Source organism: Simochromis diagramma, unplaced genomic scaffold (assembly GCF_900408965.1).
Source record: "Simochromis diagramma unplaced genomic scaffold, fSimDia1.1 OVJJ01000802.1, whole genome shotgun sequence".
NCBI classification, from domain to species: Eukaryota; Metazoa; Chordata; class Actinopteri; order Cichliformes; family Cichlidae; genus Simochromis; species Simochromis diagramma.
The window spans coordinates 8,354,568-8,382,472 of NW_024387492.1; the positions used below are offsets into that span (position 1 = coordinate 8,354,568).

Here is a 27,905-nt window from a genome sequence, read left to right on the forward strand (position 1 = left end):
TTTACGTGAACTGCTGTGGTTTTCGCTTTGCGTGTGAGTGCATATGAGGTTATTTTCTCTCGTAAATGTTTAGACTTTTAATACAAAAAGAGCGATATGGGTAACTTCTATACAAAATATAAGATGGGCTTTGTTTCAGTGGGAATCAGAGGGGTTAAGCGTATACTGAAAAGCACCCCCACCCCACCCTCGGGTTACATGTGGGAACAAAGGGCTGGTGAGTCCGCTGCAGGCTCAACAACTGTGATTAGAATGTGCCCACTGAGCTGCCACGCAGGGTCATATCCAATGTGAGATTGATTGGATCATGTCCGCTTCACCCCCGCTGTCTGCTCAGCTCTGCCTGTGCGGACTTGATGGGAGCTGTCTAGTGCTGAATCCTCGACAGCTCTGTCTTTATTCCCGAAGGCCCTAATTGAGAACGCTTCGTCTGAACTAGTTATCTATCTAACAAGGTTACTGTAACTAAACTGAAACTTGAAAATTAACGTGAAATATACAATTTTAGTTTGTTTGCTAAAATATTTTTTTGTAGGGAAAGAAAATAAAAATGAACTGAAATGATTTTGTGAACAACTAACTCAAATAAACTCAAACTATAAAGAAAACATCCTTAGGTTTACTCCTTGTCAGTCTGGCAAAATGTATTATCACAGCTTGCCTGATGAGGCTTTAGTTTGTACTGAGACTTAGCATTTCTACAAAACTGTGAGTCAACTGCTTTCAAAAAGCTCTGTTTTGTATTGTGCTACTTATGCTGATTTTCCTATATCTTGCCTCTGGCATGTTCCTTCATACAATATTAAATAAAAACACTAAAACTAATGAAAAACTAAACGGAAATGCAAAAAAAAAAATACAAAAAAAAGCCCTAACTAAATAAAACTAACTCAAAATCAAACAGTCAAAATGAAATTAAAATGAAAACTAATTGGAGGACACAAAACTATAACATGTCTGGTACTCAACTAACAAAAGCATCCCTAAATATTTACACTCACTGGCCACTTCATTAGGTACATCAAGTCATCATCTTATTATTATTATTAGTATCGAATCAGCCAATTACATGGCAGCAACTCATTTACATTTAGGGGTCAGGCCTAACTAGTTGATGTTCAAGCTGAGCATCAGAATGTGAAAGAATGGCGGTTTAAGTGATTTTGAGCGTTGGATGGTTGTTGGTGCCAGACGAGCTGGTCGGAGTATTTCAGAAACTGATGATCTGCTGGGATTTTCCCACACAGCCATCTCTAGGGTTTACAGAGAATGGGCTGAAAAAGAGAAAATATGAAGTGAGCAGCTGTTCTCCGGGTGAAAATACTTTGCTGAAGCAGGGGTCAGAGGAGAAGGTCAGACTGCTTCAGCAACAGGCAACAGCAACTCAAATAAGCACTTGTTACAACAAAGGAAGGCATAAGAGCATCGCTGAATGCACAGCACATCAAATCTTGAGCCACACCAGACCACACCAAGTGACACTACTTCAGTAAGCTCAGGAACCAGAGCTCAATCCAATAGTGCATCTTTGGGATTTACATCAAGGATATGCAGCCAACTGCAGCAACTTTGTGATCCTCATGTCAAACAAAATCTCTGAGGAGTGTTTCCAGCACCAGTTATTTGGCTCAGAGTAGCAGGTATAACTTCGTTAGTACCTCACGTCTCTAAACAGTGCCTTGTGATCAGCACTCTGGATGCACACTCAGGTCTAATGGCCTGGGGTAGGCAGTGAAAAAAAGGCCTCAGAGCAATAACAATTAAAAAACAAAACTGTTTTCTTGTAATAACAATAATTTTACGCACAAAAAAGCAAAACACAAACCTACAGTAGTGGTTTGGATCAGAGATGAGTTACCTTTAACCCTGTGAGGTCAGTGATGACCCCAAACCTGGTCCTAAATCCCAACATTTTGAGAGATAAACAAATAAATACTTATTTGTTAGAAAAAGCAATGTAAATAGCTGTTACATGCATCAATTCAAATATTTTTATTTCTAATTTGCAAGAACATTTTCTTTTAATTGGTGGGAGAACATTTTAAACATACAAAAATCGACACATCCAGAAAGCATGGGATCAGATGGTAAATGGCCTGTATTTATATAGCGCTTTACTAGTCCCTAAAGACCCCAAAGCGCTTTACATATCCAGTCATCCACCCATTCACACACCCATTCACACACTGGTGATGGCAAGCTACATTGTAGCCACAGCCACCCTGGGGCGCACTGACAGAGGCGAGGCTGCCGGACATTGGCGCCACCGGCGCCACCGGGCCCTCTGACCACCACCAGTAGGCAACGGGTGAAGTGTCTTGCCCAAGGACACAATGACCGAGACTGTCCAAGCCGGGGCTCGAACCGGCAACTTTCCGATTACAAGGCGAACTCCCAACTCTTGAGCCACGATCGCCCCATGGATGGACTCAGAGGGCTGAAAGAATACAAAGCAGGAACAATAAGGCTTTTTTGAGGAGTAGGTCTGGGGTGACGATTTTCTAAGGGTGGCATACGCAAAATTATTCAGGCAGTATGTGTGTGATCCCCACCCAAGTACAAGGAATCCGCGAAGCAGTGTGGCTTTACTTCAAATGTAAATGTGGCATCCTGTGAATAATATGTTCAGGTTGAACAAATCAATGATGCACTGTAGGCAAGGCTGTGTTATGATTTCAGAGGTTAAATCAATACAAGTGGCAATGAGAAGCTAATAACAAGACTGTGGGATTCTCCTCTACTTTGGATGAGTATTAGTGATGCTGTAAATAACATCTATCTGGCTTATGTTAAATATTACCATGGGTCACTTCTACTGATGTAAATAATTATCCCCAGAATATCAATGTATAAATCTAAGAAGGCAGCTCATGCTTTGTTTTTGTTTGTGTGTGTATGTAAATGTATATAAACCAGGAATAGAAGACAAAGAATGAGAGAAAAAGAAGTTCTAATCAATTGCAAAAAAGAAACACTGAGCTCTATCACTATTCATTGAAGGAGCTTAATCAACTTGATCAGAGGCAATAAGCCTACTGATGGAGCACAGAAGTGCAAATCCAGACATTTGTCACAGTGAAAAATCACAACAGATTCTGGTGTTAGACTCCGCAACTACATCGAAGTCATTATCTGCCTTGACAGACAGCTCTGATTCACTGGACATGCCCAAAATAACATCACACAAACAAGAACCATTCAGAACAGAAGGTTAAAGTGAAGGAATGAATCATGGATGAGATTGTCTTCATCAGAAGATGAATGAAGAGCCCGGGTGAGTAATTGGTGTTGGTGTGGGTACTAATTATCCAGCCCCTAAAATTTGCCAGACGATGTTCCAGCATGTTCGGAACTCCTCAATAAATGTCAAAAAATTGCTCTGTGGGAAGTGTGGGAGTGAGCATTCAGTTCCCTCGCGACAAATTTGGACACTTAACAGATCACAGTTTGACGTTAACTGGGAGCCTGTCAGTGCACCTTTAATGGGAAATGTGGGTACGTCTTTGGCAAGAGTTACATGCAGTGATTTCCCACGTTCCACGGAGTTACAGTCATTATGCTTCACCCACTTTTATATTTATAACTTCTTCTTTTTTGTAGGTTGTGGATCTTTTATAACAGATGCTAAACTAAATCAGCTTCACATTTCTCAGAGCATCCTCTTTAAAAAAAGATAGAGGTTAAGTTAGTCTGTTGTATTCTGTGAAGTGCATGTTTGGTTTGAAAGTTATTTTTTATCAGTTCATCTCGTGACAGCAAAGCATCTTCTCCCCAGAAGAAGAGCAGTTATTTGGTTTGTAAAGCAATGCTGGGTTTCACATTCAATTTAGCCCTGGTGTCTATACAGCGCTCCCTATGATGTGGGCTGGGAAGGCCCAGAGCAAACCATCTATTGTGAAGCTTAGACAGGCTGCAAGTGAAGCAAATACCGTGCTGATTTGCAATACATCACAGACACACACACACACCCACACAATGCTCAGAATGTCTAAAACAAAATGGTCCACAGTAGCCTCTGCCAAGCTATCTGCTATTCTTCTTCTCTTTCCAAAAGCGTTCACCTCTTTAGGGAGTCTGCCGTTCAGACTCCTTGTGTGTTCCTTCATATGCTTTAAGATCTCAGCAGGCAGTTGTCCTCGCTATTCAGAGAGCTAAGACAAAAACCTCAGGCAACGTTTCTTCTGCTGCACGCCCTTTCTTTAGAATAAACTCCCCAGCCGCCTTCAGCTAATGCAGCGCACACATGATCTTTAAAGCCCGAGTCAAAATGTCATTATCTCTAATGAGTATGAGTGTGTGCAGCTTTTTAATCTCCTGATTATTTAATCAGCATCCATAAAGCAGAAAAGTGCAGTTTAGTCTGAGCTCATGCTTAGCCTTGTCAGTAGGTCCCCTCCTCCTCTGTCATTTGTGTTTAAGGGTACTGAAGTCTCCTGTGTCAGTTCTGCCCCTGCCAGCTGCCTACTGGCTCCTCCTTCTCTACCCCCCCCCCCCCCCCCTCCTCCTCTTCTTCCTCCTCCTCCTCCTCCTCAGGCCAGATATGACTTCTCTTTGCTCTCCTTGTTAAACTTTGCTACACCAGCCTGTCAAACTGTACTTGGAACTACACAAAGACCCAACACTAGACTTTTTTTCCTTTGGGGCCTTGAATCATTGGACTTAATATTAACTGTTAAAACTCTGTCTTCAGTTCACTTTAACTCCTATTTTTTCAATTGTATACCGGACTCAGCAGGTCATTGTTGTCCACTTATTTTTTCTTTTTGTTGTTGTCTAAGTTATCTTGATATATTGACATTGTAGTTTACAGCTTGTGCGTTTCCCTGACTTACTGCAGTCTTACCTTGCATACCTATCTGTGATCAGTGGTATTATCAGGCCTCCACCACCAGGCTGGATCAATAATTTAGTGTAATTCAAATTTTTTTACAGTCTATATCACACCAAGTTGCTTCATGTTGTAAGGTAAAGAACCTACAATATTAGAAAGAAACTTCTATTACCAGATGAGCTCCTATAAGGAAGCAGTTGGAAACTGAGGGAATGACAATCTCTCTGTTAACAGGAGAAATCTCCAATGGAAACAGACTCAATTAGACAGGAGAGAGAGAGAGAGCCAGAGTTTAATAATTGCCAGTAATTAAATTGAGTAGTGTGTGTAAACCCGCAGGAAGTGAAAAGAGGTACGTGATTCAGTGCATCATGGGAAGCTCCCCAGCAGTCTAAGCCTATTACAGCATTACAAAGAGATGGCTCAGGGTCACCTGATCCAGCACTAACTCTAAGTTTTAATCGAAAAGGAAAGTTTTAAGCTTAATCTTAAATAACATGTCTAAATGTATAACATGACTCACAGCACATCTATCATCATACATTATGTACCCGGTGAAATCAGGGCAATACTGTTTAGACTTCTGAAAGCCAGAAATCTCTCAAACGTACTCCAATGTCACCACCTAGTGACCTTTTTTGATATTCTCGGTAGACCCCAAACACACAGACACTAAAATGAAACAGCCTTTCACGGATTTTCAGAAGCCTTGTGGATGAACCACAGATCTGACGCTGCCTCCAAACCACTAAACTCTAACTCATTCACTATGTTGCTATATGTATGTTTAAACATACTTCTATATAATATATGGACATTATAAGTTCTTCGGGGGCTTTACAGATTTAAAGTATAACGCGAATGTTAAAAAACACAGGAGAGCACAGAGTCACTTCCCGTTTTAGATGAGAATTGCGGAATTTGGGATGCAAAACTGAGCCGAGAAAAGTCGGTTGTTTCTAGTCGGCGTGTTTTTCTTAACGTACCAGCATCGACCTGCGACCAAATAAAAGAAAACAGTGTCAGGTAGTTGTACGATAAATCTTTTTAGTATTGATGAAAAACGCTCCTTGTTGTTTTTAATATTTATATTACACGTGATGTTTGTGCTTTGGCTTGAGTTTCGAAATGTCGGCCGTTTTTTATGGCAAATTATCCTCCTTTCTGTCACGATTAGCCTGCTAGCTGACGTTAGCGGTTTAATTTCCGGAATAGAATAACTTTATCAAGATGACCGATTTTTGCAGTACTTTTTCATCTTTACTGTTAACCGACATGGACGTACACAATATATGTCTCATATATGTCGACAGAGGTTGCGCTGGCCTGTCTTTACAATAATAGTAGCATGACCTAACCAATAGCGTTGTATTTATGCTTTAAAATCACCGCGGCTGTTTTCGTTCTGTCTGGTCAGATTATGGAGTTTGCAGAGCTGATAAAGACACCCAGGGTGGACGGGGTTGTCCTACACAGGCCTTTCATGCCTACTGTGGAGGGGACTCTGTGTTTGACTGGTCATCACCTGATTCTCTCCTCCAGACAGGACAACACGGAGGAGCTGTGGCTGCTTCATTCAAACATTGACTCGATAGAGAAGAGGTGACAGCGTTGTGTTATTGTTTTTCTAAATGACTGTTATGTAATCTCTTTGTGAAAATGGTACATCACCTACCCTAAATAGATGCAGGTCAGTAGGGCATGCATTTGTTAAAATCCGTTTGAGTTCCGCCTGTTTTTTAGTGCATGCTGCAGATCCGATTATTATTTATTAATAGTGTCCATATGCATAACTTGCTTATAGTTAAACTGGTTAGAGAAACTAACATATACTGGTTAAAGACACGGGGCTTGTAGTGGCAAAGAATTTGTTTTTCTTCACTGCCATTTCTGGTAATTGTACCGTTTTTAAACATTTTATGTTGGACACAAAATCAGGTTGGACACACAAGCCTCAGGAGGTTTGCCTAGTACTTAACTGCCAGTTTCTATTCCAGTATTGGCCTAATAACCTGCAGACTACCTTAAGGTTTAATTTTAGGTTTTGGTATGGGCTTTCTAAATGGAGAATAACTTGGAAGAGTGGTAAACCTTCCCAAGAGTGCCTAGCCGACCAACACTGACACATCCAGGAGGTTTGAATAGACACAAGATCAACCTTTAAAGAACTGAAGGCCTCAGTTAAAGCCAGTGTTCATGATTTAACAATAAGAAAGATGCTGTGCAAAAATGGCATCCATGGGAGAGTTCCAAGGTGAAAAATCACTGCTGACCAAAAAGAACACAAAGGGCTTGTCTCACATTTTATAAAAGATATCTTGATGATCCCCAAGACTTTTGGAAAAATACTCAATGGACTAACGAGACAGAAGTTGAACCTTTTGGTATGAAACTAACATGGCATTTTATTTAAAAAACAAAGTCATACCAACAGTCAAACACGGTGGTGTTAGTGTGATGGTCTGAGCTGCATTGCTGCTTCGGAATCTGGATGGCTTGCTGTAGGGATAGGATAAGTATAAGCCATAAGGCTTCAGCCTATTCCTTTTTCGGTTACCGTTTGAGTACTTTTATGTAAAATTATAATCTGTTGTTGTTGTTGACTGAAATAAAAATTTCAATTTCAATTTTCAAATTTATTCAATAAATTCCCCACTACCCAAAAATCCTGAAGGAAAATGTTCAATCATCAGTTCATGCCCTGAAACTCTAGCACACTTTGGTTATGCACCAGGACATTGGTCTGAAACACACAACTGTTCTGAAAGACTCATTGCCAGTTATCACAAACACTTGATTGCAGTTCTTGTTGCCAAGGGTGGCAAAACGTTATTAGGTTTTTTTAGATGGTGCCAGGTAGGTTTGGATATCCATTTCCTTTAATAAATTACATCATTTTAAAATGGCATTTTGCATTTACTCAGGTTGTCTTTGTCTAATATTAAAATATATTTGATCTGAAACATTAAAGTGTGACAAATATGCAGAAAAACAAAACAAAAAACGAAGCAGTCAAATACATTTTCACAGCACTGTATTGTCTCTTTCATTGTAAAGCAAATGACTCATAAATCCTCCTGCCTTTCTGACTGAACTTCATGCAGATGCCTTCACATTAATCCATTAAGAATGGATTTATGCAGCTCATTGTACTTGGATACTGGCCAGTCCACTCTTTCGTCTGTAGCTGGGGCACGTTGCTGCTTAGAGCTTACGTACTGAGCACTGAGTACTGATACTGCCTTTAATAACAATCACTGAATCTACAGTCAAACTAAAAGTCGTTTCAACGATTCTTCCAGAAACCCAACATGACGATAACATAGAAATTACACACAGAAAGCCGAGCTGTAGGGCTCAGAGTAGTTCACTGATACTCTGTGTTTGTTCATGACATTCATCCTCTTTATTGTGCTCACCTTTTAAATTTTAGATTTGTGGGGTCTTTGGGGCACATCACTGTCAAATGCAAAGACTTGAGAGTGATTCAGCTTGAAATCACTGGTATGGAGGAGTGTCTCAACATTGCCAGCTCTATCGAGGTAAGAACAAAGGCTCCCCGTCGGAAAGAGAGTGATTATTTTTAGCTACGCTATATTTTTCTCTCAGGCTCTCTTTGTTTTTGTCATGTCAAGTTAAATTCTGCATGTGATTAATATTGTGAATAACAAGTCAATGTTTTCATTCCTCTCAAGGCCCTGTCCACTCTTGATTTAGTCTCCCTGATGTACCCTTTCTTCTACCGGCCAATGTTTGAAGTCATAGAGGATGGATGGAATTCATTTCTTCCCCAGAATGCCTTTAAAGATTTGGAGTCCATGGTACGTTTAGGTGACATTACAGAGTAATTCAATTTGAATCAGGGTTATTGGACCTTTTTTTGTTTTGTTTTCTCCATCCCCTCTACCGCACTTTGCAGACAGATGAGTGGAGGCTGAGTGAGGTCAACAAAGACTTCAGCTTGTGTCCGTCATACCCCCCACTAGTGGCAGTACCCAAAGATTTTGATGATGAAACGCTGAAGAAAGTAGCTACTTTCCGTCACGGTGGCCGTTTTCCAGTACTTAGCTACTACCACAAGAAGAACGGCATGGTAAGCGCAAGGAAAAATAATTACTCTGCCTTTGACCGTCTCTTTTGCTTTTTATCGTTTATGTTTTTGAACATTATAGCTAGGGATGCACTGATCCAATATACAATACCGGTATCGGTCCGATCCTGACCTAAATTACTGGATCGGATATCAGGGAGAAATAAAAAATGTAACCCGATCCATTAAATATAACAAAAGCACCTCATGAAACTTGCAAAATGGCTTAACCCAGGTAGTGACTTTAGCACGTGGGAGCAGTATGCGTCACGTGATAGTGCGGCTGTTGCGTGGGAGACCTGTCGGTGGTCTGGAGTTGCTTGTCACTGAAAGCATCTGGAGCCTCGCTACGTGCTGCCAAACCGGTATTTCACCTCTGAGCAAGCTGTCCCAGAGAAGTAAAGCAAGTGTGTAAGTTCATCTCTGAATGTTTGTAAAGCATTCTTACGTTAAGCTTAACAACCGATATATGGAGCTCGGACATCTGTGCGTCTGACCATACAATGGTTAGACTCAAGATTTACTTTGGAAAAAAAAAAACCTGTGTTGCAGGCAAAACAGTTCCATGGTTCCCAAAAAACTATGAAAAACACTTTTTTTTCATACTTGTGTTTTGTATAGAGATTACACAAAAGTCAGTCTCAGGTTAAATGTGATTGAAACAGTTTACACTGACATCCATCTTGATAAAACATGAGTGTCATGAAGGCGTGTTTGCATTCGTTTGCACTGCTTTCCACTCTGGATGTCTATTTATGCTAAGCTTTAAGTATAAAAGGGTCCATTCTACGACCCGTTTTTTTGTTGTTGTTGAATATAAACATTATTTTGTGCTGATATTGCACTTCCTTTTTTCAGAACCAAAGAGTTTTTGAAATTTGCATAAAACTGCATTTTAAATTACTTTTTGAGTATTACTTTAAATATTTAGATTTACAGATCTGCTAAAGGTTTAAATAAAAAGATAAATATTGCTGAAATGCAAAATATTTTGGATGCAGTATATTTTTTTGCAAGTGTAATAGAATAGCTTTAGTGTTTTGTCTTTTTAAATTTGAGTATGAAGTGTTGGGAATAAATTATTTTTCAGTGCCTCAATAATGCTATGCTTTTTTATTAATAAGTGTTAATTAATAAGTTATATAGTGTAGTAAGTGGACACAGCCCTGAAAATAAAAGCATTAGACCATGTGTCCTTGGGGAGTAGAAAGCTGCAGATTCTCACTCATGCTGGGAAAATGCAGATAAGAGGGGACCATCTCTAGTGGAAAGTTACTGAGACACTGTTGTTTAGACTAGAATGAAGGAGCTTCTGTAATAAAACTGTTAGACATATACAAAATGCAGCAAGATATTTTAAAAAACAAACAGTTTTATTGATTATAAAATAGACTATATTGGATTCATATCAGTATCGACAGATATCCAAATTCATGATATCGTATCGGACATAAAAAAGTAGCCATCTCTAATTATAGGGGCTGACAAATCACTTCCACTTTCAGGTGATGATGCGAGCAGGACAGCCACTGACGGGCACCAATGGGCGACGGTGTAAGGAGGACGAGAAGCTGATCAACGCCACTCTGCGGCCAGGAAAGCGTGGTTACATCATTGATACACGTGCTATCAATGTTGCTCAGCAGGCCAAAGCCCGAGGTGGAGGGTTTGAGTTGGAGGCCAACTACCCACAATGGAGGAGGATCCACAAGGCCATTGAAAGGTGATTGGACACTTAGATATTAAGAAGACAGTAACACTTTATAATACGACCTGTTTAGAGTCTGTTGCTTTGCAATTCCCTCATGATTAAATGGAATTTCAATCTATTTTATTAGAAATTAAAATGTCATTATAATTGCCTATAAATGCTTAAAGGTGGGTTCGCTCGAATACGGGGTAACAACTCACCTTTATACAGGAAACAAAGAAATAATTATACTGTAAGTACATTTAAGTAGTGCCTGAATTCTGGCAGTTTTGCAAGAAAACAGATACAAATGATAGAGTATTTCATTTTAGGCACTGCATTAAATTTCTTGAAAATTTTGCAGAAAAACAAACAATGTTCCCCCATCTTACATCATAAGTACACTGTACTTTTCCCAGCTTGGGTTGGATTATGGAGTTGCTTAACCTTGCCTAACTAACTGCCTAACAGGAACAGAGACACTCTTTTTACTGTACACTCCTTTTGAAAGTTTTGCTTGAAAAGTGATTGTGAAAGAAAAAAATACTTGGCTTCATCATTCATCATTATACAGTTAGATAGACAAGCAGATTTTGAAGGTATTTGTTTTTTCTTGTAAGCTGATAAGGGAGAACACGTCTTAAGGACATTTGAATAATAGAACGTCCATCATGCACATCAACATAAAGAATATTAAAAAAAACAAAGATGTAAAAAGGCACGATTAACCCACTCCATAATATGGCACTGAAAAGTGCAACTTGTGTTTTTCTGCAAAATTACCAAGAAATTGCACGGCTTAAATTTACTTGTGTTTTAATTCCCTGTAAAAAGCTGACTCGTTACCCCTACTTTTAATTATTTGCAGGTAAATATAATGACAATGTATTTTCAAATAAAATACATTAACTTTTAATTTAATGAAAAGGGAATCACACCCTTAGTTGTGGGCTGTATTACTGTATTACTGAGAAGACTAGATAAAGTGGAAACTGATTGAAATGTATCTCATACTTTAAATGATCTAAATAAATCTGTTTTTTGCAGGTATAATGTCCTTCAGGAGAGCCTGATTAAGTTGGTGGAGGCATGTAACGACCAGTCCCACAGCATGGACCGCTGGTTAAGCAAGTTGGAGGCTTCCAACTGGCAAACTAATGTCAAAGAGATCCTCACCACTGCCTGCTTGGCTGCCCAGTGTATTGACAGGTCTGTTTTTCATTTGGTTGTCCTCATGTCCCAGTAAACATAAACTCGAAAAGCAGCGAGCAGTGACAGACTGTGGGCTCGTGTGTTTATCTCAGGGAGGGAGCGTCAGTGCTTGTTCACGGTACAGAAGGGACAGACTCCACCCTGCAGGTCACCTCCTTGGCTCAGATCATCCTGGATCCCGGCTGCAGGACCGTTAAAGGCTTTCAAAGCCTGGTAGAGCGGGAGTGGCTCCAGGTGAGCTTAGATGCACTGTTTAGAGCCAAATGTTGTCTTTTCTTTCACCTTCTCCTCCACAGTGTGAGTGTTTCCACTCATTTCACCTCTTTGACTGCTTACACAGGCTGGTCACCCTTTCCAGCAGCGCTGTGCCCAGTCTGCCTTCTCCAACAGCAAGCCTCGCCATGAGGCCCCTGTCTTTCTTCTCTTCCTGGACTGTGTGTGGCAGATCCTTCGCCAATTTCCCTGCTCCTTTGAATTCAACGAGAGTTTCTTGGTACTGCTTTTCGAACACGCCTACGCATCTCAGTTTGGGACATTCTTGGGCAACAGTGCAGCTGAGAGGTAAGATAGGAGTTGGCTGATGTAAGACCTTCAGTTTATGTCAGGGCTATGCTTTCAGCTGTGTGATGTGGGTGTCAATCAAATCACGATGCTCTCCCTGCAGCTGTGAACCACCTCTGATAAAACAGCCGTGAACCAGTTTTCCTGTTGGTCAGTCTGACACATTTCTGTCTTTTCACAGAGCCAGACTGTGCTTGCCTGAAAAGACTGTGTCCCTTTGGTCATGGGTGAATCGGCCGCAGGAGCTGGAGCGTCTGACCAACCCACTTTACGAGCCCAACAGTCTTGTGATCTGGCCATCTGTGGCCCCTCAGAGTCTGCTGCTGTGGGAAGGTAAGAAACAAATATATTCGTAGGTATCTCTTAAGACGAGGGAGAGGAGGTAGAAGGGAGGTCTGGGTGTCTGTACAAAAGACATCTGCCTCTGTGATCCATAATAGATGGATAGATAGAAAAATCAGCAAATTTCATTTTCAGACCTTGTTTCCTTTTTTAATAAAAGAAAGTTTTCTAAAGTGAAAAAAAAGGAAGCGTGCCAGATAATTTTAAGTTTTAAAATAATAAAGTACACATAAAGTTTTGTTTGCAGGTTTTAAGGGAACATTTATAGCTGGGAGTATTTTTTTTTTTTTAAATTTAATCTTTATTTAAGTTTCAGCTGTATTTATGTATTTTTTATACATACATTAAATCCAACTGTTACACTGAGTGTCTCATTTGCAACACGAAAGCAATTAAATGGCAAATGTTAATATTCTTCATTGAAAGCAGTCCAGTGAGACCACATGCTGTACATATTTTGCAGTTTTGACTCATGCTTTAAGTTTATTCTCAGTCCGAAGATGGAGTAGGTTAATATCTAAAAACCCACCATGAGGATCAGGTGATAAAACTGCTGTTGTAGCCGCAGGTACACGATTAGAAATTGGGCGTACTCACAATTACAAATACATATTTGCTCACTCATACGTTCTGAAATCTCACCAGTAGGGGGCAGCATTGATTTGAGCATTTGAACCCTGAATGACCCTGACAGCCACTGGGACCCGAGGACCAGCTATTTGTGCTTTCCAAGGTTACAAGCATGAAGACAAGTATACATGCATTGTACAGGATTTTTAAAAAATATTATCAGCAAATAATTTTAGATAAATAAACAAAATGTTGCACGTCAATTTATTCCTTTTACAGTAACCTTTGATCTTTAGTAAAGATAAGCATTCAGTCCCATGATTACCCAATAGTGAACAAACTGTTGGTTGCAGCTTTGTCATGTTGTGTACAGCTACATGACAGGTGAGGTATGTGATCAGTGCTGTCTGACCTGCCACCTGAAACTCAGCAAGATGACTCAGCTGAATTTCATGTAACTTGGTGGAGAGGTGGTACTTGTGCAAAAGTTTCCGGTATAGCTAGCATTATGAATCATTTTACAAGAAGAGGTAGAACACACTTTGGCATTTGGGAAATTGTTCAAAATGCTCCTGAGGTGTGTCCGTGACGTGTTCAGCCTGCCTGTGTGTCTTTTTACAAACAGTTTCCTCATTGAGAGGCAGTGTGATGATATTATGGTAAAGCATGAGTAGCAAAATGGTGCTAAATAAAGAAGCACTGATACAGGCATACAACCACAAAATCTGTTGTGGGTAATTTAAAGTGCTGTTTTTTCACAAGTGCCTTTTGGCATTAAACACAAACATCATGTATCAGTGGAGGTTATATCAGAATATCAGTGTATATAAATGTGATCCTAAATCTTTTTAAATCAAAATTATTTGATCATTTTACATGATCGTTTTTATTTAAATTGCCAGATAAAACCAGCTTTACCAATGTTAGCATTATATCATCATTGTTTTTGGTTTAAAATTATTACTTTTTTCACATTTTTCACACTTTTTAAACCATTGACAATTCAATTCAATTCAATTTTATTGAAATGACGGTGTACTAATTTGATTTTAACAAATTCAGAATGAATATGTAAGTCTGAATTTGTCTAAATTGTGAATTTGAGTGACTGCAGTGAAACTCTTAATTGATGAGGGTTTTTTCCCCCCACAACTTTAATAATGGTGGTTATTCTTATTCTTAACTATGGTTGTCTTAATGTCAGTGGGTTCAGCATAGTGCAACAAGTACAACAAAGCCCTGGGGAGATCTGTGTTAGACCATTCATAAAGAAAAGTTGGGGGAGGGGGAATCCAGACCAACTAGAGGTCATTAGGTTCATGCATTTTGTGCATGGGGCCTCTCTTACTGCCTAAAGCCGTTCACGCTATATGAAGTGGAATGCATAAGAACTGAGTGGAGCATGTGATATCCTGCTTATGCAGCTCTTTCATGGAAAGTGACGCACACTCCTCAGCCCACCTTAAAAGACCCAATGGAAGTCCTGAACTCTAGCTGCTGATGTGGACACTAAAAGAAACTGATGACGTGTGTAAAATCTTTACATCCCAAAAGTTCTGTGTAATTCTTAGCGAAATAATATTGAATAAAAATAATGGTTTAATTAAAAAAACAAAAAATGCACTAAAATAATGTTGTTTTTTTTAATTGGACTGCAGTTTGATCACTTTAAAGGTGTTGAGTAAAAATGTGGAGGTTTTAGTCATTTTATTTGTGTAGCACATTTAAGAACAGCAGACTTTAAACTGTTGAAATTAAATTTTAAAAAAATAGCTAAAAGACATGTAAGAGTTAAAACACTGATAAACATGACTTTTAAACATTTTACAATCCAGTTAGAAAAAGACTTTACAAATACAAAGGAAAGAAATGGAAAGCAGTCAACACTATTCACAAAAGACACAAAGGTTATAAATTCAATATAATTCCAAAAAGTTAATGAGCAAAAGGATTTCAGGATTATTTCTGAATTACACGGGTATAACTGTGTAATAAAATCCAGGACAGGTGAAATGTCAATTATCCATCTTGGGCTTTTCTGTGTGGAGTTTGCATGTTCTTGGTTCTTGGTTGGGCGATAAAGCCTCAAAACTATGTAATGGTATTTCAAGGAAATTTATGATAATAATTTCTGATAATATAGAGGGAAAAAAATTGTGCATAGGGTTTTTCACGGTGATTGCAACTTGTGGGTAGAAGGATTTATTTATCAGCACAAACTAAACGAAGGGCTTTTCCGTCCTTCTTTTCTGACAGTCACTGATGACACAGCTAAGTGTCTTAAAACATTATCAGCAAAGCTTATTTAAAAGAAGAGTAAAAAATGACAGGGTTTTTTTTGTTTTTTTCCCCAAAACATGAAATTTACAATATGATGCCAACGACCTAAGATGCAAAGAAATACTGGAAATATTGCTCACAGTGAGCAATATAGAGTCAAAGTACTAGCAGTAAGGACATGTGCAGAGAAGGGATAGTGGGTATATTGGACAAAGGATGTTGATAATGGTTGAGTTACCATGCAGGAAGGAAAGAGGAAGACCACGAAGAAGATTCATAGATGCAGTGAAGGAGGATCCACTGTGGTGAGCCCCTAAAGGGATCAGGCAAAAGACAAGATTTTTATTTTTCATTAAAGGTGAGGAAATTGGGTAAAAGCAAGGCTTTAATGTCAGCTAAACAACAAGAAATTCACTGAGGGATCAGAGGCAAGTGTGTCTAAATAGCAGTAAAAAAAATATATCAATGGGCATTTGGAGTACAGGTCCAAGTTGGCTGCAGTTAATTAATTGTTCCAAATATTGCGTAAACATAGGAATGCATATGCACATCCTTCCGCAGCCACCATACATTTCACAAGTATTTTGTTATCAATGACCCAAACTTAAAAAGAACTAAAATAACTGAGATCTTATTGAGTAGTGCTATCTACAGACGTGTTACTGGGTTCAGAAACCTCAGTTTGTTGACACACTGGCTTTCCCTATGACTGACAAGTAAAGCGATGGTTCATTCCAGTCATACAGCTCCTCTGTGTTTACACCTGTTTCTCTGCCAACAGCCTCCAACCACCATTAAGATCCAGTGGTTTTGTTTTTTTTGCGCTCAGCACAAACTGTGTGAACTGTTTTTCGAGACTGCTTTAAGTTTTAGACATGTCAGAATCTTGTATTTGTATTCCAACTCAAAACTCCACAAAGAACCACATCCAGCACGATAATACACTTTATCTGTTAGCTGTTTGTTTTCTTTATCACAATTATGTGTGTATGTGTATGTGTAAGTATGTGTTATCATAAGAAAAGTGCATGCTTTCCCGTTAGTGTGCAGTGACTGCACACGCAACGCTTACATAACCTCTATCAAGGTTGTGAGACTGCAGTGTTTAGAAGAAACCAGAACTGGAAGAAACCAGTTTGTGAATTGTTGTTTTCTGATTGGTCCTGCTCTTCTGTGACAGGAGTGTTCCTTCGTTGGAACCGCTCCTCCAAGTGTCTGGATGAGGCCTATGAGGAAATGGTTCATATAATAGAGTACAACAAGGAGCTTCAGACCAAAGTAAACAGCCTGCGCAGGCAGCTGGCCCAGCTTGAAACTGAAGATCCTCTGCTGCATACGCCATAAAGAGAGAGAGAGACCTCTAAAAGTAATTGAGATGGTACATTCAAAAATCACAGACATCCCAGCTTTAGCTTCCCCTTTTTAAAACATAATGTAAGAAAACAACATTATTGTCAAGTTATTGTGAACGCGACTAAATGAACTTCAGTTTTGACGCTTTAATGAAAAACATTTTTATCATGGTGACTCATTGCAAACTACACTCGAGTAAGAGGAAAACATTTAGAAACAAAAGCGCTGTAATGTTAGCCATTTCTCAGAGTGCAGATAAAAGCTAAACCTCCCTTATCACACTGTGGTCGAATATCAGTGTACAGCCAGACCTGCACATGCCTACTGCTCATTTCTATAGATTGTGCTGTGACTGGGCGGCTGATTTCACTGTTGCCAAGCCTCTTCAAACACCCACACTTGTACTTGCTGGCTTCCATTTCTATATACGCGATGTGTAAAAACGACATTGTGGACCCTTTTGTGCTTCTCAGCACTGATCTTGTGTAGTAGAGGATTAAAGGGGCATTTTAAGGACAGCTGGAGAAAAAAAGTGTCTCAGTTGCTACAGGGTTCACATATTTCATGAAAGTTCTGCTGAATGTGTACACCATTAGACCGCTGCAGAGTAACTATGGCAACATATAGGGTGCTGTAAGGGAGCATGTGCTTTTGCTGCACATTGAGATGACATACTAAGCGTAGGTAGGGTCAGGCCAGTGAGGAGGGAGGTTTGTATAATATGTAAAATATCAGATCAATGCTTGACATTCCAGTATCACAGCCAGAATTTGCACAAACGATTTGATGTAACCACGTATAACAATAATCTAACGACTAGATCGGTTGCTGAGCATCTCTGACTTCTTGAGTTTAACATTCAGAACTGATGCACTTTGTGTCAAAAGCATTTCTTTATCTGTATGTACGTATATGCAAATCAATTTTACTCCCACTTTGAAAACGATCTCTCATCAGTTGTTGCCATAATAGATGACAAATGTCCAAATATCAAACAGGACAATATGTATCCAACTAACCTACACACATGTTACACTCCAAAACTCGTGTCTCTTCTGGAAAATGTACTTAATTGTCAGCTTCTCACATCCAAGCTCATACTTATCTCACGAACATAGGAATTATCCTAAACTTCAGCGGTCAGTAAAGCTGTCTGTGTCATTATGGCAAGCTGAAACCCGCAGCGCTCTTTGCTTATAGACCTTAGTTCTTTCATCTTTCAGTGCACTCTTTGGTAGTACCATTAGGAAAAACATCATCTAGCGTTGTAAATACAAATATATTTTTTTGTTATTATGGTCTGGGATTAAAAATTAAATGCACTGCAGCCATCTTTGGCCAGTTTTGTTTGATTGCCTGTAACAAAGTAAATGATCTATGATTTATCTCAATGTCTGCTCAATACACTAATAATCACACTAAGCTTAACTTACTTCCACTACTTTGAAATGCTTTGACAAAGAGAAAGTTTACATGTATATTTCATGTGTGCATGGATAGAACATTTCTTATAGTTGTGTGATGCCTAAGTGATTTTCGCTTTGTCAGAAAGTTGACAAAATTCAAAAATGTAATGTCACACAGTAGATAAATAATCGTGTCTGTTGTACTTTGTGCAATGCCTTACTGTAAAATCCAGATTCAAAATTATGTATACATATTTGTCGCTGCTGATCAGAATGCTTGAAAAATCTAATATTGATTAAAATTTGTTGTTGTGGTTTTTTTTTTTTTTAAGTTTTCACGCCATTAAAATCTGTATTACAACAAAGGAAGCGTTTCAATTCTTTAATCACCACACAGTCTGTGCATCATTCGGTTTTCCGTGATTCAGTCTCACCAGTCTCATTAAGCTAGTTTCTAGGGTTTTTTTGTTTTTTGTTTTAAGAAAACAAAGTGAAAGCCACCTAGTTGGCTGTAAATTGAGCATTTAGCAATAAAATATACCTACCCTACCCATACCAAGGGCTACCCTAATGTTAGCCCTTGGTATTTGAAGACCTTTTTCAAAGCCTCAGCTTCATCTCCAACTCTGTATTTTCAAACTATATGAGATGACTTGGTGGTGGATCTCACTGCCATGGAAGGTGGAAGACACTGACTTGTCTGAGATGAGTCTGAAAGAAAATGTGACACAAACAGTATATTGAGAACGTTCACCTTCAAAGTAAAAGTTGGACCTTACTTGTGCAACCGACACATATCAAAAGGCTCAACTTTTACTTTGAAGGTCAACGTGCTCTGTTTACAGTTTGTGTTGCACTTCTCACATTTTCCGCTTTTGCAGACAAATCAGCGTCTTCCATGCAAATTCCTACTGACTGCAGCAAGCTGAAAGAACCAAAGCAATCACAGAGGGCTTTTCAGTGCAGCGTCTTATACTTATTTGTGAACAATTTCACGCTACTGACTACCAGCTACCACATGCAGAATACATGTTTTTCTGCAGTGAACGGGGGTTTCCAGGCTGGTCGGTCAGTAGGCCTGCGCGAGTGCAACGTCGGTAATTTCACAGCAACTGCCAGTAACCTCCAGTAACCAATCACAACCAGGTAATGAGTACACATTTAGTGTTGTATAATAAAAACAATAAAATCAGAAAGGAGGTGTTTATTGTTGAATTCAGAGATGAAGAGAATAGTACATTTGTTTTTAAACATACTCTTTTCTTTTTTTCTTTTTTTTTTACAGTCTGACTTTCTTTTGCAGGAAAAAACATCGCCCCCTGCTGGCCATTAGAAATATTTCCACTATAAGGCATTTCCTCATTGACTGACACGTTGACTTGGAGGCTGTGTCCATCTTTTATATACAGTCAACAGGCCAACTGTTGACTGTGTCTCAACAGGACAACTTTTTAATGTAAACATGTCTGGGTCATTGTTCCATTATTTTCATGTGGACAAAAATCTGCTTTAAATATATCAGTATTATTTATTTTTTCCCCCTTCCAAAGGTTCCAAATACCAGAAAGAAGTCCTAGAAAATATCCACGTTATGTACCCTGTCCTTGACAGTCTGTCCGAAGATTAGTAAACAGCACCCTAATAAAATGTGTTCGCATTGCTGTGATGACACAATCATCTGATGCGGCGACTGGGGCAAAAAATAGCCAAGGGTCAGCTGCTTCATAGGGAGAGATATCCATGTTGCAGTAAGTGTTTACAGTGCTGCTGGTCAGCCACAACTCTTCTGTCTGTATCATTAAGTCTTTGTGTCTATCAATACCCTAATTTCATGTTTATTACTCACAAGGGAACCCTTAAAATTCTCTTGAAGCAAGGAAGGATTTTGTGCATTATCAAGTAAGATTTTAGATAGAAACTATAGCTTGGTTTATAAGAGACTTTGATTCCCATTTTTAGTAGTGACACTGAGCTATGTAACCTCACAGCTATCAAGTGTCATGTTTGTCTCACATTTCCTGGAATTGCAGGTTACTTAGAAGATTATCCCAGTTTGCAGGTTGAAAGGAAAAATATATTTACGATTTCTTTTTTCTTTCGAGAAAAAATTACATCTTGTTTTTCTTGCCAAAGATCAGGTCAACTTGTTTTTCAGGTAGCTGTGTCTTTCTCAGTCATGACAGGCATGGGGGTGTGCTCGCATGCTCCACTCATATTCCAGTGCAGGCCTTAAGCCCACCCTTTGCTTGCTCCATTCAGCAACGTCATCAGTCGTTCTGACTCGGCTCTATCTCCTGCAAACAAACCTGAAAGTCAAACAGAAAGTGTGTGCATTCATCATATCGTTCACTGATAAACATCTAGATTCAAATCAATGAGGCTGGAGAGCTTCTATTTTTTTTTTTTTTAAATTTTGCCAGGTCACAAAAACTCCAGTGAAGCCAAGGATTTGGTGTTAAATGGCTTTTAAAGTCCATCCTGTAATCGTCCAATTTCTTTGATTGCAGGGCTGCATCGGGCTCGACACCTTGTTTTGCTTTACGTAGACGTCTGCTACTTCTAAATTGTGCACCATTCATATCCATAAAGACATGAGCGCATTCGAACTGTTTGCTTTCAGTATAGCAAAATGTGTTTTACTACACTGGTACATATTCCCATGTAGTTATAAAAAATTTCCACCACCACCCCCCTCTTCATTCTGACACATGTGATTGATCTTGCAGAGCTTTTTTGACTTTTGAATGTTTTGGCATAAATCTAATGTGACCTTTTTGTTCTTGTGACTGATGACTTGTTTGCACCTTGTGCTAAACAGTCTGTATTTTCTCTCTTTTTTTTCTCAATAGAAACAACTAGGATAACTGCTGAGACAGAGTTTTTTCCCAACTCGGGGATTAATAAAGTATTTCTTATACTTATCTTCACTTATGAAGACGCTTACCTGCTGGAGAGTGCTCTCTTGGATGCACAACTCTGATGTTGTGATGATCTACCCCACTGTTGCCCTTTGTTGAAGTTCAGTCCCTTTTATGTTGCTGAGCTCACAGTTTTTTAGGCACTTTAACTTTCACCTCATTTGACTGCATGTTGCAGATTCACAGCCACAGCTTCCAAAAGCAAATTGAAAATCACATTTTAAACCCACTCCACTCCTCTTTTTACCCACTTAACTGATGAAGAATAGCACCTCACGGCCTTTCACGTCAACTGCCCCCTTTCTTTGGTCGCCTGAAAAGGCGAGGGCCTTATATCCTAAACTCTTCCTGCGATTTAGAGTGGACACTCTTGATCTGAAGCTGGACTTTGAGCCCACGTTCATCATGTGAATGCGACTGTCATGGTAAACGTGTATTTGCAACAGTATTTGCACGTTTGACACGATCACACCATCCCCTGCCAATGTGCAGCCTCGGGTATTTTTAAGTAATGCATAAACCGCGTGGCCTCAGATTACGTGGATGCACAAAGATTGACCGGGCGTCGGTGACGCCACGGGAGGGAGTGGTCTGCGAGGGAAGACCGCACCTCCGGGTCTCCGCCAATCCGAGAGAAAGCCGGCTTCCCCTTAAGCAGATGGTCGTTGATATATAGCTTGAAGGCGCAGCTGAGCTGATGCAACACTGAACGGAGATAACACGAACGTCACGTCAGCATCCCATTCTCAAAAAGACGCAAATCGCAGAGGAGCTTTCTTTCTGTGTGTGGCTGTGTTAACTGCAGATTATCTGGTGAGTGCACCGATCCCGATATTTGATTTCTTTTACATTTAAGAACCCGGCCGTTTTTTAATTAGTCCTCTTTTCTAGGGAAATTTTAATTTTAATTTTAGGGAAATTATGCGCAATTTATCAATTCGTGCTTCCACTCTTTTTTTTTCCTTTTTTTTAAAATCACGTGTGTTTAACCTTTCTATCCCGATCAAACCATCTCTCTCTCGCTCTCTCTTTCTCTTTTTTTTTTTTTTAAACCAAAGCAAAGTCCTCTTCTGAAGTGCAGCCGGTTGCTAAGTCACAATGACGTGCTGAGCTCAGACAGAGAAATATTTAGGATCTAAAATAGTGGTTGCTCTCATTCAGAATTTCGTCCACCACCAGCAGTTTTGCCTTCGTGGAAAAGCAGCTGCACATTGGAGGGTATGGAGATCAGTTACGCTGACGTTAAGGAATTAAACGATCGGCATGTCCCATAGAAAGGAGTCTTGGCGAGCTGCCCATATTAAACAGGGGGCTTATATGATGAGTACCTTAAACGATGTTGGCTCAATATTGAACAGCATATGCTCTCAGAAGGGGATAGGCCACAAGCATGATGGAGCGGGAGAGCGTGCTTTTGTGCAAAAGTAATGTTTTCATGCTTAATCCGTGATCTCTGTTATTAATAATTTTATGGTTCAATATATATTTGTAAGAAAATGAAGGCAAACAAAATGAAAGCACATTCCGACTCTGAGTCCATGCCACCCTGATCTTGGCACCGTTTTCCAAGGCTACTGTATGCCGCTGTACGCCCTCTCTCCTTGATTGGCTCTCGTTGAAGGCAGGGCAGTACATATATACTCCAAAGTAACTCCGTTCATTCTTTTACTAGGAAGCGCGTTGAACCCTCGGTAAGTCTTTCCTGAAGTGATGCGTTGCGTAAAAGTCTAGACGTTCCGTAATGAACGACAAATTTAGTTTTATTGCGCTATTTTTGCATGAAGTAGTAGCTCAGTATGCTTAATTTTCTGCAGTTCTGTACCTTTCTAAAGATATGTGGTGTTCGTGTTTTATAATGTTTTTAGATAGATAGAGTTAGTCATGTTGCGTTAAAGTTTTGCTTAACTTTGACTGTTTTGGTGTTTTTATGCGCTTTGATCCTTCCATTGCACTCATTTTCTCTGCATCATGTCATTAGCATGTCATTTGTTGCAATCCACGTGTTTTCGCTTTTGGTATGTTTTCTCTCATCTCAGTGTTTTCAGATGCGTTTGATCAATCTGACTTTTAAGGGAATTAAAATAAAAAAAATTCCGAGTGCCACTTTTGTCGTTTAAAACTTGTTTGTCCACCTCTCGGAGCTTGAAGCTTGGAAATGAGCCCAAAACCTCATGACAAAAATGTTGCGGAGTGAGGCCACCAAATGATGCCAGAGTCTAATTGAATATAAATGGAAATTGGCTTTCATTAGATTTGTAGAGCTCTGCTAGACTTCTTTTTTCATTGGGATTTACCAACCAAAGTGTCACCTAAAAGTAAACAGACACATTGTTCCCTTCCTCCAGGTACCAACATGCCTGTCATGAGGATCTTCAGCAAGGTGGCCAAGCAGGCGTTAATCAGCACCCCAGGCTGTGGCTGCCAGCCCTTAACGGTGGCTGTACGCAACATCAGCTTCTCCCCTCGACAGGTGACCCCTGATGCCAGCTTCCATTCTGTGTCCTTCTCAGAAACAGACCACCCCAAGGTGCTCATCACAGGTACATACGAAGCATCAGGTTTTGGTCTTTTGCAGCCATGCAGTTTAGTCTAATGCTTTAACAAAAAAAGGCCGTTTTAAAATGCATGAGGGTTAAAAAATATGCTGTTCTGGGACTTTGAGATCAGCGGGGTTTCTGACAAGTTTGGCAATGAGAGCTGAGAGGGATGCCATTAAAAAATAAAACGTGGGCGTCCAGTGCTGTGACCTTTTTTTCTTATGGCCACTCTCCTCCTGAGGTACTTCAGTCTCCATGGAAACTAAGCGCTGGTACTTATTAGCTGCTGCGCATCTGATTTGTGTGTGGTGTCCTCAGATCACTCATAATATTTCCACCTCCCTCCAACCTCTGCAGGTGGCCTGGGACAGCTCGGTGTAGGCCTGGCCAAATTGTTGAGGTAAGGATTTTAATTTGTCCGAATATAATAAATGACAAGTTTTGTGTTGATTAGTAATTGTAACACTGCAGTTAAACAGTTTATTATAAGGCAAACTTTGTAACATTGGTTCCTTCGCAGGAAGAGGTACGGAAAGAACAACGTCATTCTATCTGACATCCGGAAACCTCAAAACAGCGTTTTCCACAGTGGTGAGTATACTCATATGCTATATAAAAATGTATACAGTTCAGATACACAAAAGATACTATATTAGCGGTGTTTAATGATTACGTTGCATAGCATATACAAGTACATACAAGACATTTTTTGCCCTTTTCTTTAACTTTTTCTCTCTCTATAAGCCCAGGTGTTATTGAAAAAGCCATGTCCAACTGTAATATTTGTAGCGTGTGCAGACAGTCTTTTTTTCAGTATGATGATCCTCTTTTGGGTGTATTGCTGACTAATGCCAGCCTTACAAAAAAAAAAGTCAGGGATTTGGCAATACAGGTTGTTACGCTTTTGAAATAAATCACAGCATATTGCGTCAGACTGAAATGGGCACATTTGAATAGTAAAGTGTCTGCAAATAAAGCCTCTTGCTTTAATATTGATTTATGCTTTAAGTTGCGTCATGGTTTCCTTTCCCTGTGTGTGTGTGTGTGTGTGTGTGTGTGGGGTGGGGGGGTGGGGGGGTTAATAAGTTTCTCTAAATCAACATTTGAATTGAAACTTCTTAAGTTACTTTGCTAACATTTAGCAATGATCAGAAGTTGTTTATGAACATGGAGAACATACCAATTCCAAATACACACACTCTCATACATTATCAACTACTAGTGTCCTATTGGCAGCCTGTATTGAAGGCTAGGGAACATCCTTGACAAACAAGCGCAGTCACAGTGAAGGTGAAACAAAACTCTTTACAATGCTTATCCATGTCTGTCGCCATCAGGCCCCTTCATCTACTCAGACATCCTGGACTACAAGAACCTGCGGGAAATTGTGGTGAACAACCGCATCACTTGGCTGGTTCACTACAGCGCCCTCCTCAGTGCTGTTGGAGAGGCTAACGTGGCCTTGGCACGCTCTGTTAACATCACCGGTAAGTGAATTTGTAACCAATCTGTCTCATGTGGGCATAACGATGTAGGATGATGCTCTTGTTTTTCATGGGGCACTTGCTGAGCGTTTAGCTGTCTGTTTTTCAGGGCTTCACAACATCCTGGACATTGCAGCAGAGCACGGCTTGCGTCTCTTTGTCCCCAGCACCATTGGTGCCTTTGGTCCCACATCCCCTCGCAACCCTACGCCAGATCTGTGTGTGCAGAGACCCCGCACTATCTACGGTGTTTCCAAAGTACATGCTGAGTTGATGGGAGAGGTGAGAGCTCAGAGTTTAATCTAAACTCTTAATGAGCAAACTTGATATCAAAACCATAGAATGTCCTGAAAACTGATGATCCTCAGTGCATGTGCCTGTTTTGGTTTTTTTTGGGGGGTTTTTTTTGTTTTCATCTATCTTCAATTGATAACTGTTAAATCTCATCTGAGAACCTGCTTGTTCTAAATAACGGAGTTCTTTCTGTTCTTTAACAGTACTACCACCACCGTTATGGGCTGGACTTCCGCTGTCTACGCTATCCTGGAATCATCTCTGCTGATTCCATGCCCGGTGGTGGCACAACAGGTAGGGCGGATTCAGACTACAGATAAGGTTACACTTTTAACGGTTGCTTATTCCTGTGCTGCTATCAAGTGTCAACTTTGTTATGCAACTGATCTATTTCAGAGTGTTGTTATGACTTGTTGCATTTTTTTTTTTTTTTTTTCATGCCATCGCATAACTTGATCCGGTGTCTCCATATTTTCACTTTTCACAGCCACCACACCCAAATCCTCTTATCAGTTAGATTTTTAATTACAGTTTAGCTTTTCATAATCGCATGTTCCTCAAATATTTTACTTGGAATACTTTCTGTTCCTGCTGCATTTGTTACTTTCTTGTAACAAATGTACTTTAAGTGCATAACAGAGTTTAGATTTTTCAGCATTTCTGTAACAAGGCTCTTTTTGTTTTTGTTTTTTTCCCCCCATCTCTGACCAGACTACGCCGTCCAGATTTTCCACGACGCAATCAAAACTGGCAAGTTTGAGTGCAACCTGAGACCTGACACACGGCTGCCCATGATGTACATCGACGACTGCCTGCGTGCCACACTGGAGGTGATGGAAGCACCGGCTGAGACACTAAGCATGAGGACGTACAACATCAACGCCATGAGCTTCACCCCCGAGGAACTGGCCCAGGAACTCCAGAAGCAGATGCCTGAGCTGGAGGTCACATATGAGGTTGACCCTGTACGACAGGCAATTGGTAAGCAAGGCTTTGATTTCTTAAAGGAGAAACTTCTCATTAATCTTTGATATTTTTTTGATGGTGAAAATCCTATAAGATAAACTGACACATGCTTTAAATCTGTTCCTTTTCAGCTGACAGCTGGCCGATGAACTTTGATGACTCCAACGCACGAAATGACTGGGCCTGGAAACACGATTATGATCTCCCAGAACTCGTTCAGACGATGCTCAACTTCTTTGGCTCAGAAACACGCATGGCTCGTTTTAACTGAGGCAACGCGGCATCAATCGTAGTATTTTTTTTAAAATGTTTTTTTTGTACATAATGTAAAACACTGACCAAAGAGAACAGAGAAACATGGCCTGTAAGTCATCATCATCCTCTCACTTCTCTGTGTAACATCAGCAGGGTCCTTCTTGCTTGCCACCGACCGGGCTTGTCTCAAATGTAATGGTCAATGAGGACTAGAAGATCCTCACCCCCATCCCTGGAATCTCTCCACCTCTGCTTTGCTCCCTTTTATCTCTTTTCTATTTAGAGATTTGGGTGAGGGGCAGTCAATGAGTTGAATTGGTGTCAACATTATCAACCTGAAGCTGCGTTTAGATGAAACAAAGGGTAACTTGCATGCTGAAGAATTGTGCAAAATTTTGCAATATTTTCTGATGAATCTAGTTAACAAATTGGGAATGTTGCATTGTACAACCGAAAGCATTTCTATGTTTTTCTTTTGAAAACCCAAATGGTAAGGGGTTTTTTTTCTGATAAGTTTCCATAATCTGGGAATTTTAGGCCTAAAGCTTTGGGGCCAAACTCAAGCAAGAGGTATACTCGTACACGAGGTGTATCCTTTGTTGCACTTTAGACAGAGTTGGATCTTAAAACCTCTCACAAATAAAGGAGCCTAATCACCTACAGGGCTGAATACCTGATACATTGTATCCATTTTTTTTCAAGCAGTGTGGTGCAGGGATTCTTAAGAATTGTTTCTTCTTTGTATTCCATGACAAATTATTTATTCTGTTGGTGTTTTAATATGCGGGAGCACTTTTTGGCACTCTCTTTTTCTTTTATTTCCACATGTTGCTGTCCATGTTTGTTACTTCATTTTTAACATTAGGTCTTTGATTATTTTCACATGAAAGAGAAATGAGAGTTTAGAGGAGACTGTATTTCTGTAAAAGGAACTCTGAAGATTGTCTTCTATGTGAATGTCTTAGCAGGTTTTGCCTGTTCATTCAAACAGCAAGCTTTGACAATAAAAAGAGAAATCACATAACTGTGAGTCCTTTTCCAGTAATTTTCTACACCTTTTTATTTAACCATCAGTTTGTTGACCTGTAGCGAGTTCAAAACCCGGGCTCGAGGAGG

General features: G+C 39.8%; 2 protein-coding genes and 1 long non-coding RNA gene across 4 annotated transcripts; 2 read left to right on the plus strand and 1 right to left on the minus strand.

Moving 5' to 3' along the window:
• Nucleotides 1-5,738: 5,738 nt before the first annotated feature.
• mtmr9 (myotubularin related protein 9) lies at nucleotides 5,739-18,176 on the plus strand. The gene is made up of 11 exons (XM_040017395.1): nucleotides 5,739-5,857; nucleotides 6,249-6,433; nucleotides 8,265-8,373; nucleotides 8,527-8,652; nucleotides 8,751-8,924; nucleotides 10,427-10,644; nucleotides 11,659-11,820; nucleotides 11,916-12,057; nucleotides 12,164-12,384; nucleotides 12,566-12,717; nucleotides 16,757-18,176. Exons 2-11 carry the CDS (start codon nucleotides 6,252-6,254, stop codon nucleotides 16,918-16,920), a joined length of 1,650 nt encoding a protein of 549 aa, XP_039873329.1. The 5' UTR covers nucleotides 5,739-5,857; nucleotides 6,249-6,251; the 3' UTR covers nucleotides 16,921-18,176.
• A 380-nt stretch (nucleotides 18,177-18,556) lies between these two features.
• LOC120724896 lies at nucleotides 18,557-21,785 on the minus strand. The gene is made up of 2 exons (XR_005694021.1): nucleotides 21,280-21,785; nucleotides 18,557-20,641 (listed from the first exon to the last, which is right to left on the minus strand). It is a non-coding gene; the product is annotated as an uncharacterized LOC120724896 (long non-coding RNA).
• Nucleotides 21,786-21,936: 151 nt separating this feature from the next.
• Nucleotides 21,937-27,813, plus strand: tdh (L-threonine dehydrogenase). Of its 2 annotated transcripts, none has more exons than XM_040017396.1 (9): nucleotides 21,937-22,066; nucleotides 23,599-23,793; nucleotides 24,148-24,190; nucleotides 24,311-24,381; nucleotides 25,128-25,277; nucleotides 25,384-25,556; nucleotides 25,772-25,862; nucleotides 26,280-26,549; nucleotides 26,666-27,813. In XM_040017396.1, the coding sequence occupies exons 2-9, from the start codon at nucleotides 23,607-23,609 to the stop codon at nucleotides 26,803-26,805; spliced, it is 1,125 nt and encodes a 374-aa protein (XP_039873330.1). In that variant the 5' UTR covers nucleotides 21,937-22,066; nucleotides 23,599-23,606; the 3' UTR covers nucleotides 26,806-27,813. The 2 variants fall into 2 exon arrangements, with proteins under 2 accessions (XP_039873330.1, XP_039873331.1); XM_040017397.1 differs by lacking the exon at nucleotides 21,937-22,066 and adding an exon at nucleotides 22,769-22,944.
• Nucleotides 27,814-27,905: the final 92 nt, after the last annotated feature.